The following is a 17893-nucleotide window of genomic DNA, read 5'->3' as shown; positions in this document are numbered from 1 at the left end:
TACATCGGATTTTCTTTGTTGTTGTTCATACGACTTACTTGTAGACGTGCAGGTTTTGCTTTTTTTTTCTTCATTGATTATCGAATGACCTTCTTTTTTTTTTTTTTTGATTGCGACACGAAATAATCGAACGATTCCTTGTCAATGCTAAGACCCTGCGATACGTCGGGTCAATAAATTTGATACATTATCATTTTATTGCAGTATACCTTGATGATATGTGAGAAAAATGAAATGCAAAATTGTCATACGATTAAATAGTTATTATATCAAGAATACTTTCTATTCTAAGATTACTTTGGTCAGTTCAGTTAATTATAATAGTAAATTTATCAAAACACTTCCAATCTGTCGACTTTAATTACAGATCATACCAGAGATTGTAAATATCATATAATATTTAGTAAACGTTTATCGCGTTAAGATCTGATCCATTTGGCAAGTTCGATATAATTACGGTTACTCAATAATCACTTGCCAATTCACAAGTATATTCGAAAGATAATCATACGATACTTCGTTCTCGTGAACGCTTCGTATCAATTCTGCAGATAGCTTTTCACGTTGATTGAAACAGCTATTCGGCCGAGATTAAACTCTTCTTGATGATTATAACAACTCTTTGAATCAAATCAAATAATTCCGAAGTGCTGGTCAAATTTTCTTTGGTAGAAAAAATTGTTTTTTTGCGATATGTCAGCATCGCTAGTTTTGCAGTGCAATCCGTAGATCAAAATGACCCGAAACAACGACAAATTGAAATAGCCATTTTATCGTAATTATTCGATTCAAATATTTTTTCCATATGTGAACATAATCAAGCGTGTTTGCGCAAACCTGATTTGTAAATTATTGTACTGGATAAATATTTTACTTGCGAAACGAGTCAGCTACTTTCTTGGCACTGCAGGAAATACGTAATCAAACAAGATTACATACAAGGACAGATTAAATCATTTCTGTGAAACCACAAACCAATTATATACGCTCTCAAACTATCGCAGTAACAAAAGTTTTGTTCAATTTGTCAGCAATCAAACTTTGCTCAGTACCACTACTGGCACTATCTTCTTCTATTTTACGGCAATTCAGTGAGATTTTGTTTCAACTATTTGCAAAAAACTTTGAGCACACGACTTCGATGTAGCTAATCAACTTTGCTCAGGGTCAAATTTAAGCCTCTTCCAATCATGCTTTTGACATTGAACGATATTGAACACGCCTACTAACTGGTTACATACTTAAAAACAGAGAAATTGAACACAATGTGATATCGCAGCATTCAGAACGTCGACAAATAGATGTCTGCATACACAGACGAACTCGCAATGCTCGCTTCACAAAACTTTCACGGACCAGTATAAAACTTACCATTCACCAGCAGATTTTGGTTGGATCGATTCTCATCCGCAGTTTCAGTTTTCACACTTTACGGTGATTGCGAAGTGGAACAGCTTGTACAATTTCAATTTTGATTGCTTCCACTCATCGAGACAAAGTTCTCAGCACCTCACAAGTAATGTCAAGATCTTATTGGTCTTTCATCAAAGCGATGGCATCAGTTTTGTTTCTCACTTTCTAACCCACTAGATTAATACAATCTGCATTATCAGAATGTTGATTAGGCACATGACAGTAACACATCGACGAAACACTGGATACTCAGATACTTACTACGATCAGATGACGGATCAAATCCGGGCGTTTACTGCATGCAGTATCGTTATTATCATATAAGATATGTGTAATAGTCATTGCTTTATTGAATTATTTTCTTGCACGACAGAGTATCACAGGATGAATACCGACCCGTTGCAGTGGTTCTCTGCCAGAGATCTTGTTTTACGTTGTCACTTTTGCGTTGAATACTATTTCCTCGTTACAAAATCGTATTCGATTAATTAGCAACTTCTCGTCAATATATTTATGTTGGCAAACTTTCACTTGTGTAGGTCATTGTGATCAATGCATGCAGTTCTATGCATGACATGCTACAAACCTTGCACGGTACAGAAAGGAATGAAAAGAAACACACAAACCGAAATCCATGCCCTGATATCTCACGCTGCCACTAAAAAGAAGGCAGTTCATAAAATACGTGTTACTCATGTTTGAGTGGAGCCAAAACCGTGGATGATGACTTAATTGTTTGTGAAATATTTATGAGCTAAAATTAGCCCGCCATGGCTTGTATTAAAAATCGATATCTTGAAATGCAGAAAATTTTCTTATCATTCATCGTTAACCTCTACCCGCAGGAATTTATTTCGTGTATGAAAAAAAAAGAATGCTGTGATCAAAACCATTCACTCGTGGGCCCTCGTGGTCTCAAAATATGAAGCAAAAGTCCGGTCCAGGCCCGTAAATATCACATAGAGATATGATTGTGGTTACATTTGTGTATATCATACGGATAAGGTACCCAGTTAAGTTCACATAAATACCCCATTTCTCTTCAAATTTGGCTGTACACTTGAGTACAAGATTGCAAAAATTTCTAAGTCTTACAAAAATTCGAGGGATTTGAAATATTTCAACTGATCTCAATAAATTTCAAAATATTTCAAGCAATTTCGAAAAATATCAGAGTATTTCAAAAGATTTCAAAGTATTGCTGAAGAATTCGAGTGATTTTTCAAACAGATCTCAAACTGTAAGAGACTTTAAACATTTTAGAGATTTCGAGGATTTGAAAACATTTCTCGAGTGAGCTCAACCCCTCGTTCACCTTACATCGATTATAAACCTCAAATGCACATAAGACACATATGTATTTTAGTGCCATGCGTATCCAATCAATACTGCACTTCTCTATTTATGATGAGGTGGTTATATACGTTGTAAATAAGAAAGAAAATATTTACTTCCCTTACTCTACCGCAAAACACAGGTGGAACACATTGCAGCACCCCGAAATACGTACGAAAAGTCTGTATTGATGATTCGTATGGTTCGGACGTAAATAACAATCGTTCGGTCAATCGAAAATCAGAAATATCGATCTGGGAACGGAGGTTAACCCTTTGAGAAGCAGGAATTTCAGAGGGTTTGCCGCTGCTCTCACGATTGACGCCACAATCATTAATGTCTGCATTTAAAATTTGTTTTTTTCACCGGTTTACGTACGTATGAAAGTGTCCCTAAAGGATTTTGAACTTTATGTACCGGTTGAACGAACTTTTAGTGCGACATTGTCAAAGCTATAGCCAGAGGCCAGTCTATAAGTCGTCGCGTATAAAACGAGCTTCCAGAAAATTTCAATTATCAATTTGTTTAACTATTCCTCTGTCCATTTTGCGGAGAATGAACACGTCAGAGTAGTACTTTGAACTTGGTAAAAGCTTATTCAAAATAAATACTCCGTAGTTATATATGATGAATATTGCTCGTATCGATACAGTGCCTACGGACAAGTGCCAAGTTTAGAGGTAGCTCATAGATATTTAATTGCGTTTTAAATATTTATGCGCGTACACTACATACTAACGTCAAAATTAATTCGTAGTGATACATTAGCGTATACAATAGGTGTGTCCAACTCATTTAGCCTATAAGCCACATGAACGATTCATACCAAATCGAGGGTCACGTGCTCGCAACTCCTCAGAAATAACTAAGCTGATTGTAAAATATCTAATTTGTTGGCCCTCAGCTTATATGCGAAGTACATAAAGATGAGTTCCGTTTGTGTTTCATATCTTTTAAAAACCATTGGGGGTTTCTCCAGCTCGCTACAGTGTGCTCAAAATTTTTATTCTTTGCAGTACACATCTCACTTCAATTGAGCTCCCATCAAAAGCATTGGGATTTTTATTTAACTTTGTATAAGGTACAGAACACAACAAGTTGAATACTTCGAAAAGTATAAATAAAAAATCAAATAGAGAACACAATGAAAAAATCAGAACGAGTTTTCTTCCCGATTGCAAAAATATATTCAAGCGCAACATAATTAAAAATAAAAGTGTCATGATGAATAATACATTCATTTCGAATCATGAGTGCTGCACGAGTATAGGCCCGTGGGACTTCTCAGATACCTTTTGAAGATATAGTATTTCAAAATCTGTTGTTTTTGCACTACTCCGTATCCAGACTGGATTTAACTGCATTATAGTGAACATAAACAAGTATTTCTGAAAAAATACATTACGTTAAGTAGAAATCGCACAGAAGAAACATTGCAGTATAAAAAATAATACACACTTTTGAGAAAATATAAAATATAAATACGTATACATACGAATGGAAGGGTTTCGGAATTTGCGAAGCATTATTTTTTAATACAGATACTTAACACCCATTTGCAACCATCAAACCATAAATATTCAGTTCCAGACATTATGCTGATATCATATCCAAAATGAAAGATAGATGCAAGGAAAACAAATTATTCATAATATTTACTAATTATGTTGAAATTATATCTATCGGTAATTTTCAGTCATATTTAATTATGAATGTTTCTTCAGAATTATTGTGATTTACGACAGAAAATTTTTCGCCGTCATGACAAAACATATTCGCAATTTACTTCCGTGGACTTCCATTGCAATGTTATATGAACTTTCTAGCTGCACATTGAAACAAGGTTGCAAAGTTGAAATCAATTGTTAAATGGAATTGGAACTGCTCTGTTTCTGCTCCACGCATTTAACCCACTTAATTATCAATACTTAGCTGTTCCGTCCTGATAATGCGTATCCAAATAATTTGAGAGCCACGAATCTAAACTCAACAGTTGTCGGCCTCATTGTCATTGATATCTGGGTTTTCAGTGCATAAGATACCTATAGGCTATAATTTTTTTTCGACAGACTGACGTTACATGCAGATCAAACAAGATACCCGACACACGATCAACTTCATGTACGTGCATAAAAAAATTAATTTCAAAATTACGTGACTAAACTTTACTGCAAAAAAAAAATGCCGCTAATGATACTATGATCAGATATTAGTAAAATATCTTGAGAAAAATAATTTTTACAATGTTTTAAACATGAATTTAACCAGTTTTATTTTTTAATCATATAGCTTGAAATACTACAGAGATGTGGCACTTTTAACTTCGAACAGGATTCACGCTAGGTGTAAGAAGCACTGCATGCAGCAGTATAAAGTTTATCGAACGTATGGGCCGTTTAAAGTTAAAGAAATGAGCTGGCCGCTGTTGATTAATTTTAAGCTTGTAATTTATAACACAACGTTCCGTACAAATTAGACCTGCCTGGCCTCACCCATGGATGTCAAACATTCTTAAAATGGCTCACCCTGTAAGTTTCTTAATGCGGAGTAATGATCCACGAAACCCAACTAACACACAAATTCAACAACGCCTGCATGAGTAGAAGTACGGAATTTTCTTAGTGGACTTTGGGGTCTATTATTAAACCCTCGGTAATCCTTTGCTTATCAATACAGCAGCGATATTGATATATAATGATTTTTTTAACTTTAGAGGATTTTCGAATGCTAACGTTACAAATTACTATATAAATTGACGACAATTTACGATAACATCATCAATATATTATTGTATATAGTTTCGCAATGATAAAAACCGTAAATCAAACTAACCAACTGATAAAAAATGGTGTCATTATTACTAACATTTAGTATACACATATTGGCATTCGGTATACGTAATCGAAATGAAATTAAAAAACACAACGATAAAAAGAAACATGTGTTCTTGGTTATCGTGACGTTCGAATCGAGAATGAAACTACGGTCATGTTGTAATCAGATTGAGAATGTGCTCATCGCAGTAACACAGAATGCTCATGCGCAGCAAGCACACAATCCATTGTGGATGGAAAATTTCAGGATTATACGACGATTAGCTGAGTAGGTATAATCGTATATTTCATTCACGTGTTTCAGTGCAAAAAGTCAGTCATCTTTATTGCCGATAAACAATCCAAGCGGTTGTATTGTAGGTTGAAATACGACAAGTAATATCTCGTCGTACCTCCATTGTGGAAAGTACAAAGAACGTGATTTTAAGACAGTGAAAGTCAAATATATTGTCGTCAGAAGTATACTCGTGAAGTAGCGATACGCGTAGGAAATGAGTATTTAGAAAAAGCAGAAACCGCCTTTGGGAAATCATCTCCCTATTGTAAAGATCGCCCGATTGAGAACCACTGAACGTCATTTACGGTATGATAAGGCATGATATAACAGTATATTTTAAGTGTGTGCATGAAAATCAACAAACCGTAATTACACAGGAATGGACACGTTGAATTTACATATATGCATGTATACGTTAGTTGACAACAATGCGATGAGTGTAATGTTTTTTTTTTTCAATCTAAGAAACCTTCAAATTTGTCTCGTTTTCGAATGGAGTTGAAGGTGCTGACAAATACTTAGTGGACTAATGACATTACTTCATGCAGATTTTGAAATTGAGTACGTCTAAATACTGCAGCAATAAAATCGATTTACGGACGAATGGTACACCATCATAGACTGTAAAGTCACCTTTATTCCTCAGGGAATTGCGGTGCCGTGGCAACCGGGGCCGCAATGGGCTGGACCAGCCCCGTCTTACCCATGCTTAAGGAATCCCCAACGAATGCTAACAACCCTTTTGGCCGGGCAATTACCAGTGAAGAAGGATCTTGGATAGGTTCTTTGGTTGCAATGGGTGCTGCATTCGGTGGTTTTGGTGCTGGGTTCGTCATTGAAAAGTAAGTAATTCATCATTATATCCCAAGTCGAAATTTAGCACCTACATTTGACCCTACCAAGGTTTGTTTAACCTACTTTGAAGGAAACTGAACCTAGAAATCCTACATTCACCCTCTAACTCCTAAAAATTTAAGAACAAGCCCTAAATTGAACTTTCAACTTCTAAAAATTTAAGAACAAACCCAACATTGAACTTCCAACTCCTAAGAATTAAAGTAGCACACCTTACATACTTTGACGCTCTCAGTAGACGATGGATCCTTTGTTATCGATATTCAATCTACAGCTCTTCAATTGGACCAGTGACTCGTCCTCTATAGATACATTATTATACTGACATTCAAGTGTTAACAATGAATAATCTAAAGACTATTTCGACATAATTTTGATAAGTTTCAATAATATTTCAAAATTCAGTATTGCATTTCAAGTGTATTTATTCAACGCTCTTACGAATACAGAAACCGCTTTAACGACAAGAACTACAAATTAACATAAGTACAAACGTCTAAAGTTTATTAATACTCTGAACTGGATTGACGATAGTTACAAGCTATAAATTGGTATCACTAACGATAAACATAGAAGCCTAATTAAAAATCATCAATTATTGAATATTTTAATATAAATACAAAATTCTAAAATTTATGCATACATTCAACTGAAATTAGATGATAGTTATGAACTATAAGTTTGTGTCACTAACAATAAATATAGAATCCTAATTTAAAAATGTATCAATTATTACATACCTGGATTAATTATATATAACAACGGAAAATGAGATTCAACTCATGTGTAACCCAATTTATTGGGATTTTAATTTCATCTTGTATCGTTTCAATCGTAATTTTTGTATTTCAATCGCAATCAATCAGAATCGATAGATCTTTATCAGCGGGGTAGGGTTTTGAGCGTTTGAGGAAAGTTTCAAGCAAGCAGATTTATGCCTACTTCTGAAGAATTGAAGGAGATTCTAGACAGACCCTACTTTGAACCTAAACTTGGTAAATCTCGGGAAACTGCGGACTTTATTAGCTTTAAAGTAGAGTCCGACATTGCATTGAAATACAACCTACTTTACTATTTTTAGAAGCTCCTAGGTACGGTTTAAACTAGGCGCTAATTGTAAGTTTCGACTTGGGATCAATTACGGTAGAAAGACCAAGCTGGTAGCATTATCCAAGCGATTACAGGCGGTTTATTGGCGTTACAGAAAATGCTGACGCAGAATTGGCCACAACTTGACACAAAGGCCCCGATTTTCCAGTCAATTTCGCAACATCTGTACGGCAGATTTAAGACGAAAGTGACGGGCCGAAAATAGACATAGTGTAGCCATCATCATAGTTCAGCAAAAGAATCGAAATACGTTAATCTTTGTACACTAACCGATATCATGAGTTTAACTTTCTATACGTAAAAATGATAAAATAAGCACAATTCTTGTTAGACATCATATTTTCGCACGCATGTAGTTAGCACGTATAAGTCATGTCTATATTGGCTTAAAAGGTGTATTTTTGATTGACGGAAATTATTTGACTTCATATTTTGTTGGCAATAGGTCGGTAATAAACTTACGGTATGCTACTTGGGGCTTCGTTTTGTAGCACACAATAAAATCTTGCCATGACATCATTTACGTTTTAATTTTTCTAAATAGTTTTCTGAGTCATAGATCCACTAATAAAAATAACGTCGCCAAAGTTGTTGGTTTCGAAAAAAAATGAATTAATAACTCCTAACGTTGATTGAAAATAACATGTTAATACCAACATCTATTTTTTGATTAACCCAGACAGTCCACTGGAAGTTTTAAATTTAGAATACTTAAAATTAATCTACTACAAAATGTATGCAACACCAAATAGGTGCTGGATGAACATGACAATGACAGATATTTCTATTTTCGTTCGAATGGTACAAAGTTAATTATGCGTTTAAATTTTAGATATGGTCGAAAAACTGCCCTTCTTGCCAGCGTAATCCCATTCGTTATTGGATGGATACTGACAGGGACCGCCGCTTACGTCGTGCAACTTTACATAGCACGAATTTTCTTCGGGTTTGCAGCGGGACTTTGCTTCACAGCACTCCCCATGTATGTCGGTGAAATTGCTGAGGTAAAGCTACCCATCCGTTCGTTCTACTTATTGCTTAAGAAAATCTCAACGCATAAGGAAACGTAATTCAAAACCAACGAAACTTGAAAGTGGTATTTGTTACTTTCTTAGACGCCGATCAGAGGAGCGCTTGGGTCTCTCTTCCAAATGTTCATTACTGCGGGTCTCTTATACTCCTATGCTATCGGACCCTACGTATCATACACGGTTTTATGGATCGCCTGTATCTGCGTACCCCTCGTCTTTTTTGCATTGTTTCTCACTTTACCCGAGAGTCCGTATTACTACCTAAGCAAAGGACGCAAAGATGATGCTATCAAGTCTGTCGCAAGACTGAGAGGAAAATCTGCAGCTGGCGTCCAAAAAGAAGTTGATGAGATGCAGGTGCGTGAAATGTTATCATACTGATATCATATTGTTCGTATCGTAGTTTTATCATATTGGTTGGAGTCAGTTCAGTTACACAAAAATTATTACATTGTCACCCTTCATTCGATTAGACTAGAAAAGTTTTTTCACTGTACGGACCTTACAATTTTCCAATCAGACTCAATAAAGTCAAGTTCACTCTTTAAAGCTAAACGAAGATCGAGTCGAAAGCTTAACCACAAATCAAAAACGGATTTGACACTTTAAGCTTGATGAATTAATCATTTCCTTATATCAATATGTCGATAAGTATCTATAAATATATTGTCATTGTATTTCAGGTCGTCGTAGAAGAAGCGTACAGGAATGAAAGTTCCTATGCCGCCTTGTTCACAGTAAAAGCTAACTTCAAAGCGCTGTTGTTGACTTGTGCGCTAGTGTTCTTCCAACAATTCAGTGGAATCAACGTAGTTTTGTTCTACACCGGAGATATATTCAACGCCGCAGGAGGCAACTTGTCCAGCGATATTGCCACCATCATTGTTGGTAGCGTGATGCTCGCTGCTTCTTTTATCACTCCTCTTGTCGTTGAGAGACTCGGCAGGAAATTGCTTCTTATTGCTTCGTCGATCGGTCAAACAGTATCGATGGTAAGTTATAAATGCACGCGAACAGAATCATTTACAATAAAACAATGAAATTTATTGACTATAGAGACCGTGCGCAAAATTCACGGCAGCGCCAAATCGATTCTATTAGTCCCAACCGACGGGCATTTTCCCCTGTCTACGCCAATGCCTCAACCAATCATAAACTTCCGTCGTTACACCATGGCACGAAATTAACTAATCGTTTTGAATCGTCCTGTCGTATAGGGACAGTTAATAACGGTTTACTCGGTATTTCCGAGACTATAGTAACAACCGATAGCGCAACAACTAACTTTCACTTTTCTTACACCGGTAGAAGTCTTTTTTTCGGTAAACATATTTGTTCTTTCGAAAAAATGATGACATATAACCGCCAGACCATTTGTCAAAGTTAAAGCAAGTCCCGTCGATAGGGACAATTTTGGCCACTCGCGGCGCTACAGGTACTCACGCTCAGTCCCCATAAAAGCTCTTCGCACAATCCGGCATTAGCGGAAAACGGCATTACGAAATATGGTATCAACTTTAAAAATGGGCCTTTAATTTTTAATTTGAAGAGACTCGGGGCCCCTATTATATGATGTGAAAAATTTGGGTTTAAATTTGTCACAACTTCAGTTCAGTAGTTGAACATCTACATTTTGTTTAATTCGTTTGTTAATTGCTTAAACATGAGTAACCTGACTTGTTATCAGTAGGGATAAAACAAAAGAAAAACACTTGTATATTTTAACCAACAAAACGTAATGATGAGCAGTTTGTGCAACCGAACATGGTATCTACTTCACGGAGATAACAAAGTGCTAGTAGCAGCATTATGGCTTCGGTGGACAAGAAGTGGATACCAATACATATACTTATACATTCGTTAATGTATCAAGCTATTCCCATATCTATGGAAATCGAAGTATGCGCGTTTCAGATACTGCTGCGATATATGCAGAACTTACTGCACTAAGAGATGAGTGTTAGGCTCTCATTATGGTTCACCGTGAAAAACGAGTTAGACATAAAAATCTAATACTAGTGTGGTCATTTGTTGAGCTCAAACATGGCGTGACTCTTGACAGTTATCCGTCTACCGTGCATCCATGAGGAAAGTGCGCACCTTATGCGCGTGCGTCAAGTCCTTCGAATTTTATTGGCTGACAGTTACCGCCTGATTGAGCAGCGGACGCACTACCAATCGTGACTGTCAGAAAATGTCCCTAGGAGCCCATCACTATCTGTGGGCAACTGCTGTCGGTGTTGTTATGAACCTTATGAACCTCTACCGAGTTCGCAAGGGAAGCGCGAAGTTTTGGTAAAGTATTTTGTTAATAATGATTTCCGGATTACAGTAATAAATTGACCGTCAAAGGAATCCGACGATTTGATTGACATGATTAACGTGTGCCTGATTTATTTTACTTCGGATTAGCTCCGAATCGACGAACTGGTTTTCGTAACAACACCGACAGCAATTGCGCACACGTAATGGTGGGGACCTGGGGACATTTTCTGACCGTCACGATTGGTATTGTGTCGGCTGCTCAATCAGGCAGCAACTGTCGGCCAATAAAATTCGAACGACTTGACGCACGCGCATAAAGTGCGCACTTTCCTCATGGATACACGGTATATTAATGAAACATGTAGTCTAAATCATCATCGGACTAACAGTTGATGCAAATATTTTGCCATGTGTCTCACAACACATAGCATGCGCTACATCGTCACTCGAAATCACAAAGTATAACGTATTAAGTATCAGTCTTAATACGAATACAGTACAATCCTTGTAACTTTTCTTTTACAATGTACATTCAATCAAGCCGCGTTCTACCCTGGTTTCGATTTTGCAATATGGTATGTAATAATGTGAATACAGATCGTGGTATCACCGTGACAAATGGTCAGAAATGTGTGATGAATTGCTCGTGACATGCAATAGTAAGTAATGTATGGACTTCCTTATCAATAATATGTGCTATACGGTCTACAGGAAGACACCAAATTCGTACTTAGCGTGCATTGTACCGTATTTATTGCTGCAAAATGACAAGACACTTATGACAATGTGGCATTATTTTTAATCCTTCACTGATGCAGATTTCACTGACTTTTTCAATACATTAATATTACACTGGTCAACAGTGGTTTTGTTACCCTTGATGTTTAAGTGGTCTTAGAAAGATTTGATGTCAACGACCCTCGGAGTAGACGTAGGTTTTCAAAATTGACTCTAGTTGTCTATTTCATCGACATTTTCATATATCAGTGAAAATGCGATATTTAGATGAAAAATTCGATATTGTTTTTAGTAGGTATCTAAAGTTTATCAAAAAAATGCTATCAATGGTTTTAGTCATAGTTGATTTATTCAGACAAAAGTGAAAGATATATTGAAAATGTAATATTTTTCAGAAACTTGTGTGATAAGGTTTTCTTTTATACGATTTTTGGGACCTATGTCGTAGAATTCAGCAGTAATCTGCCATCATGTGACTATCCTACCGAACTTGTTATCGGTCTTCCGTCACTCTCAAATCCTGGTGAAAATATTAACATCTACCTACCGTTTTTATTTGCAAAACTTTCCGAAGCTACCCCCCCCCCCCCCCCCCCCCCACACACACAATTTTTCTTAGTTGAGCTATGTTATAATGAAAAGATTCGAATTCACAAATACGGTTTCGAATATTATGATTCACATTCGTCAGATTATAGTGATATAAAATATACAAAGTTACATGTATTATTTATTAGAAAAGATACATTCTGTATCAAGTAACCGATGTCGTCATATTATGAAGACATGCCTATAATGGATATAAAGCCCTCTAAAGCATTTGCACGTATTATACCTTTACATACAATTTGCTTCTTACTATCGCAATATTGTTTTCTGGAATTAAATGTATTATTATATGAGCGGATCATTGGTAATATTAGTTGTAAATAAGTTTGTTTCATAAATTTAGCTCACGCTTAAACCCGCGCTTGCCATATACTTATCCCATCAAGAAAAATGTGTGAACTATAAACTACCTTCTTGTGGAACAGAGTACTTGTATTTGTGATAGCAAGAAAGTTACGTTTGCTCCATAACATTAAAGTGGAATTTTGTAGACATTAAATATTAAGTTCCCGGTAATCAATTCCGTATGCAGGTCAGGAAACTGTCACTAACCGAATAAGGTCATCAAATAGCTTCATCGTATAGACGATTGTGTTTTGGCATTGAGTACATTTTTGACGTACCTGACATTCAGAGTACTTAGAAATGAAAAAAAAAACAAATATGTGATTCTTCCCGTACATAATTACAGATTGAGAAATGCTTGTTCCGCCTTTCAATTACATAATATATAGTAATGTATCATATATATATAATAATAATTTGCTTCCTACTTTGACCGTTGCAGGGCACTCTTGGTCTCTACTTTTATCTACAACATATTAACAGTGATCTGACTGCTATATCTTGGTTACCTGTGGTATCGTTGGTCGTCTTCATAGCAACGTACAGCTTCGGCTGGGGTCCTCTCGCATGGGCTGTGATGGGTGAACTTTTCGCTTCAGATGTGAGATCCAAGGCCTCAAGTTTAACCGTGGTATTCTGCTGGATTTTAGCATTTTGTATAACGAAATTTTACTCGAACATCGAGGTTAGCCTGGGTAATTATACTGCATTTTGGATCTTCGCCGTAATTAGTTTCGGCGGCGTCTTCTTCGTATACTTTTTGCTACCCGAAACCAAGGGCAAGTCACTCCAACAAATTCAAGACGAGCTAAATGGAATAAAACATAGAAATATTATTCCAACTAGTAGTTCCAGCCCTACCAAACAATGAGTAAAAACTTTGCTGTTCGTTACGAATACTGCAGTAGCCTGTGATACGAGTCAAACATTCCTTATAATTAAAATGTGTTTAATTTCACACATTTTCCCTAGCTATGGGTGTAGTCTGGTATATGTATGTACGTGTCACGGCAGATGATATAGATCCAGTATCAAATGGTAATGTTGAGATCTAAGACCTTTCTACTACCGTGTACGCATAGAGTTCTAAGCTTTTAGCTTTTGTTCTTTACAAAACGACAATAATGATTCGAATAATAATACTCGGTCTCACAATCAACCGACGACAAACTAGTAATCACCTTTCATAAGACTTGGATATAAGAATTTTTTCACATTAATAGGAATGCAATAAATCAAAAATTCAACTGCTTCACTACAATTTTTCTGTCACTTTTCTATATATTCTTGCGGAATTAATAAACGTTTAATGCGAATATTGTTTTACCGACAATAACTTGAGAGATGAAGCTAGAAAGTTTAGCAAGAAAAAATCAGCTTAGAAAAAGGTTGAAATTAAACAAAAAACACACAAACAGAATGGTAAAGTCTGTTTATTTTATAAAATCTGTACAAAAATTCAACAAACGTGCGAAACATGATGTCAGAAGTGCCCTGCTTGACATGGAAGAACGTATATACATATTTATACATACCTACATACGTACTTAAAACGTTGAGAAATTATACGGGTAAAAATGGTACGTAATATGCTAGTTCAGCCGAATTTAATTATTTATACACACATAAACAGTTCGCTGTTGTTTATTTGTGTATTTAGTTAAACACCACTGTACATAGGTATCGCATGTGACATGTAACATCGTATGCGGCACACTTATCAATTATCTGCAGCTTAGTCAATACATGAAGAGCTTTCACAGATATGGAGTAAACATTTAAAAAATTACCATAGACGTGACGGATATAAATTATGTTCGTAATATAATTTTTTAGTTTTTGAAAGCTTAGGAGCATACAACAACGCATTACTTTTAGCAAAGGAACAAAGTTGTATTCAGTTGCCATTCTACTCATATGATATTATCGTCCATTAATTATTAGCTATTTCCTATCATCATGATGTACAACGAAGTACTTCAAGTCTATTATCCAATATTGTACATCGCATCAATGTATTATGTGTATATAAGTAATATATATAATACAGCATAATATAATATGTGTTTGATGATACTTATAGCGTATCGCTTGTAACGCAAATACAGAATTTAGAATAATATGTAGTGACTTATAACTTAGCCTACGTACTATAACGTGACGCCATGTAAAAATGTATATATTTACATTCATATTGCGAATACAATCGCCTCCGCAAATCTTGTTGTTACATCAAATAAGATACTTGTGATAATATTTTGTATAAATAATGAACTTCAATAATTAAATACATTGTACATGAAAATGATCCTTCTACAATACCAATTGTAACCTACTGTCACACTGATATATCATTAGAGAATACACGTATCTATTTGAACCAAATGTGGAGTGCATTTAACTTAGAGCGTTGCATGTTAATATTATCGGTACTTACTTGAACAAGTTGAATTACTATGCAACTGTTAATTTGCTCTTGATATTTCACCATGACCCGAATTTGGTTTACTGCGAATGCTACTCCTCCATGTAAATGCTCATGAGTTTATTGGGGATATGAAAAATCTAAACTGATTGGAGCCTGTTTCTCGCATAATCCGGTCGATGTGAAATTATCTTGTCGCATTGTCTCGTAGCAAGTGATGCATGCTACTCAAATTCTCATCATTATCAATTTTTTCAAAATCTGTCATTTTTATCTTAAATTAGTTCACCGCAATAACATGATTCCCGTAATATCTTTTAACGAAATTAGCTAACAACGAGCCATTACGTGAGTGGGAGAGCGAACAGCGCTCACGCGGCAATTGGTAGTCGTTATCTAGCTCACACCACATACCGCATATCTCTTGCTACAGCTTTAATCATTAATTGATTGTGAAAGCGTTTTGAAACAGAGATAACGTGAAGTTTCGGTATCAAAGTTGAAAGAAGATAGCCAAATTTAATAGTAGATTATTTTGTGAAATTGAGAGGACAGGCCACCAGTAAGAGGGTCACATGAGCAGCAGCAAATCAGCTCGTTTCTCTGCCTACAGCAGCTCGACAGTGGCTCACATAAAGTACGTTTACACGGTGCCATTATTCCCGTTTTAATATGGCTGGCGTAGTAACACCAGATTTAAAAATGCGTGTAAATAGCGCATTACACATGATATAACTTTTATATGTATAATCTCCAACGGTCAAAGTACTGCCACGACGCACAGACGTCAGTCTTACCTACGTGCAAAGGAGGGTAGGGAAGAGCAGTGTACAGCACAAAGCCTAAAAACTCACGCCAACTCCAGTATCAGCAGTAAGATAGAGGCTGTGAATAGAAGTACGGGTAGCAAGAGCTCCAGAGAACATTTCAACTGACTCCACCTTTGGTCCATTCTCCCTCGCGGAGGCAGAGACCTTAGAGAAGAGTGTGCAGAATCAATAAGAGAACAAAAAACATCTCCCCCAACACCCCAAGTGGTACTAACGATAATTAAACCCTAAACTGAGCATAGAATAAGACTATACTGAATAAGGCTAGTTTCAATTACTTAGTCAGAAAGAGATGGGGAACAATAACAACATACATTATAAAAATAAAAATATTCAAATTTATATGTAAATATAGTCGAACTACATACATATATAGTTAAGTCTGTAGAAGTAAATAATGTATGAGAACTGTCCAGAGCATCCTAGCGAGACGCCCTGATGACACTCTCAGTAATCAGACCCTAGTTAGCTCTGTCCACAACGCGTGGGAAGAATCACAATAAGAAAGGGGACAAATGCAATAGATCCGCAAATAATTCTGACAGTAATAGAGCGCGTAACAACTACCCCAGGGAGCTATCCGCCGGGGCGGTTGATTTATTCATTTGTGAAATTCAGGACATTATAGGCACAGGCAGAAATTCCAGTATGCAAATGTGAGACGAAAGCCCCAGCATGGCTACGCCGAGTCTGCACCCATCTGGGTAAGACGGCTTGTCCGCAGTGATTCCCCAAGTCCCGCGGAGGGGATAGAGCAGAATAACCCGTCCGACATTGAGCCTGTACTGATTGTTGGCCGCACCAGTCAAATACTGTACAGGACTGAATTATTCAAAAAAACCTAACAACAGATATACTAGAGACTCGGCATCCCCTTATGGCCGTCCTCTAGTTTCTCGGGTCGAAAAAATCGATTTTTTTTTTTTTTCATAAATCACATCTACAACATGTGTAGAAAATGTGTGCCAAAGGATTTTTCGATATTCGAAGTGGTTCACAAGTTACGGCCCTGGAACGGAGCAGGAGCGCGCGCCGGGCTGCTCCGAAAGCCGAGCGGCGCTGACCATTGTATAGATACCCCTAAATCTAACTGCTACCTGAACCTTTTGTGAATTAGGCCCGAGTAAAGGGGAGCCGAGACCGTTGACAGACGCTTCCGAATATTGACTAAGACGCCGTGAAGTTTTAGTTCAGTTTTGCTGTGGCAGTTGCGAAGTGTACTATATTTTCTCTTGCGAGTCGCACGTAGCTGATTTTTTGAAAATAATTTTCAAAATGTTCAAGAAAGGAAGTAGAGACGCCCCGGCTCGTTACGATCGACCTAAAAAGCGAAAATTCGCAGGCAACCGACACACTTTTGAACAAGACAAGTCGTTTACATCGGCGTCAGCGACGAAACTTCGTCAAAATAAAAATTTTGAAGTGAACGTTGAACAGACTGTTTTGTATTGTATTTTGAATTTTGTGAGTGTATTTTCAACCATTTCTTCGGCTGTTATTTGTAAAGAGTGCAAAAGTACGGTGACTTTCCATCAACGTGATATACGAGGATTGGGCTTTAAAATTTCTATGGCGTGCAAGTGTGAGAAAGAAAAAGAAATAGATTCATGCCCAAAAATCGGTAAAGCCTACGAAATAAATCGTCGCTTAGTTTTCGTGATGCGTTTGTTGGGAGTCGGTTATGAAGGCTATAGAATTTTCTGTGGACTGATGGATATGGGACAAGGTTTTGCTTTGAACACGTACTATTCCATATTAGAAAATATTCACTCAGCTTCTTCGGCCGTTTTTGATACAGTGTTGTCGATTGCGGTTAATGAAGAAAA

General features: G+C 36.6%; 1 protein-coding gene across 6 annotated transcripts in view; it reads left to right on the top strand.

Annotated features, from left to right (window-relative positions):
• LOC124297244 (facilitated trehalose transporter Tret1-like) overlaps positions 1-15120 on the top strand; it is a 67818-nt gene extending 52698 nt beyond the window's left edge. For all 6 annotated transcript variants that reach the window (XM_046748108.1, XM_046748074.1, XM_046748064.1 and 3 more), the window contains 5 exons: positions 6506-6701; positions 8657-8828; positions 8940-9212; positions 9539-9847; positions 13255-15120. In XM_046748108.1, the coding sequence (XP_046604064.1) occupies positions 6506-6701; positions 8657-8828; positions 8940-9212; positions 9539-9847; positions 13255-13683 (1379 nt within the window). In that variant the 3' untranslated portion in view covers positions 13684-15120. The remainder of the gene's footprint in view (positions 1-6505; positions 6702-8656; positions 8829-8939; positions 9213-9538; positions 9848-13254) is intronic.
• The last annotated feature ends 2773 nt before the right edge of the window (positions 15121-17893 follow it).

The sequence above is a fragment of the Neodiprion virginianus genome, chromosome 1 (assembly GCF_021901495.1).
Source record: "Neodiprion virginianus isolate iyNeoVirg1 chromosome 1, iyNeoVirg1.1, whole genome shotgun sequence".
In the NCBI taxonomy this organism is placed as follows: Eukaryota; Metazoa; Arthropoda; class Insecta; order Hymenoptera; family Diprionidae; genus Neodiprion; species Neodiprion virginianus.
Note: the sequence above shows the minus strand (reverse complement) of the source record. Positions and strands in the feature narration are given on the sequence as shown.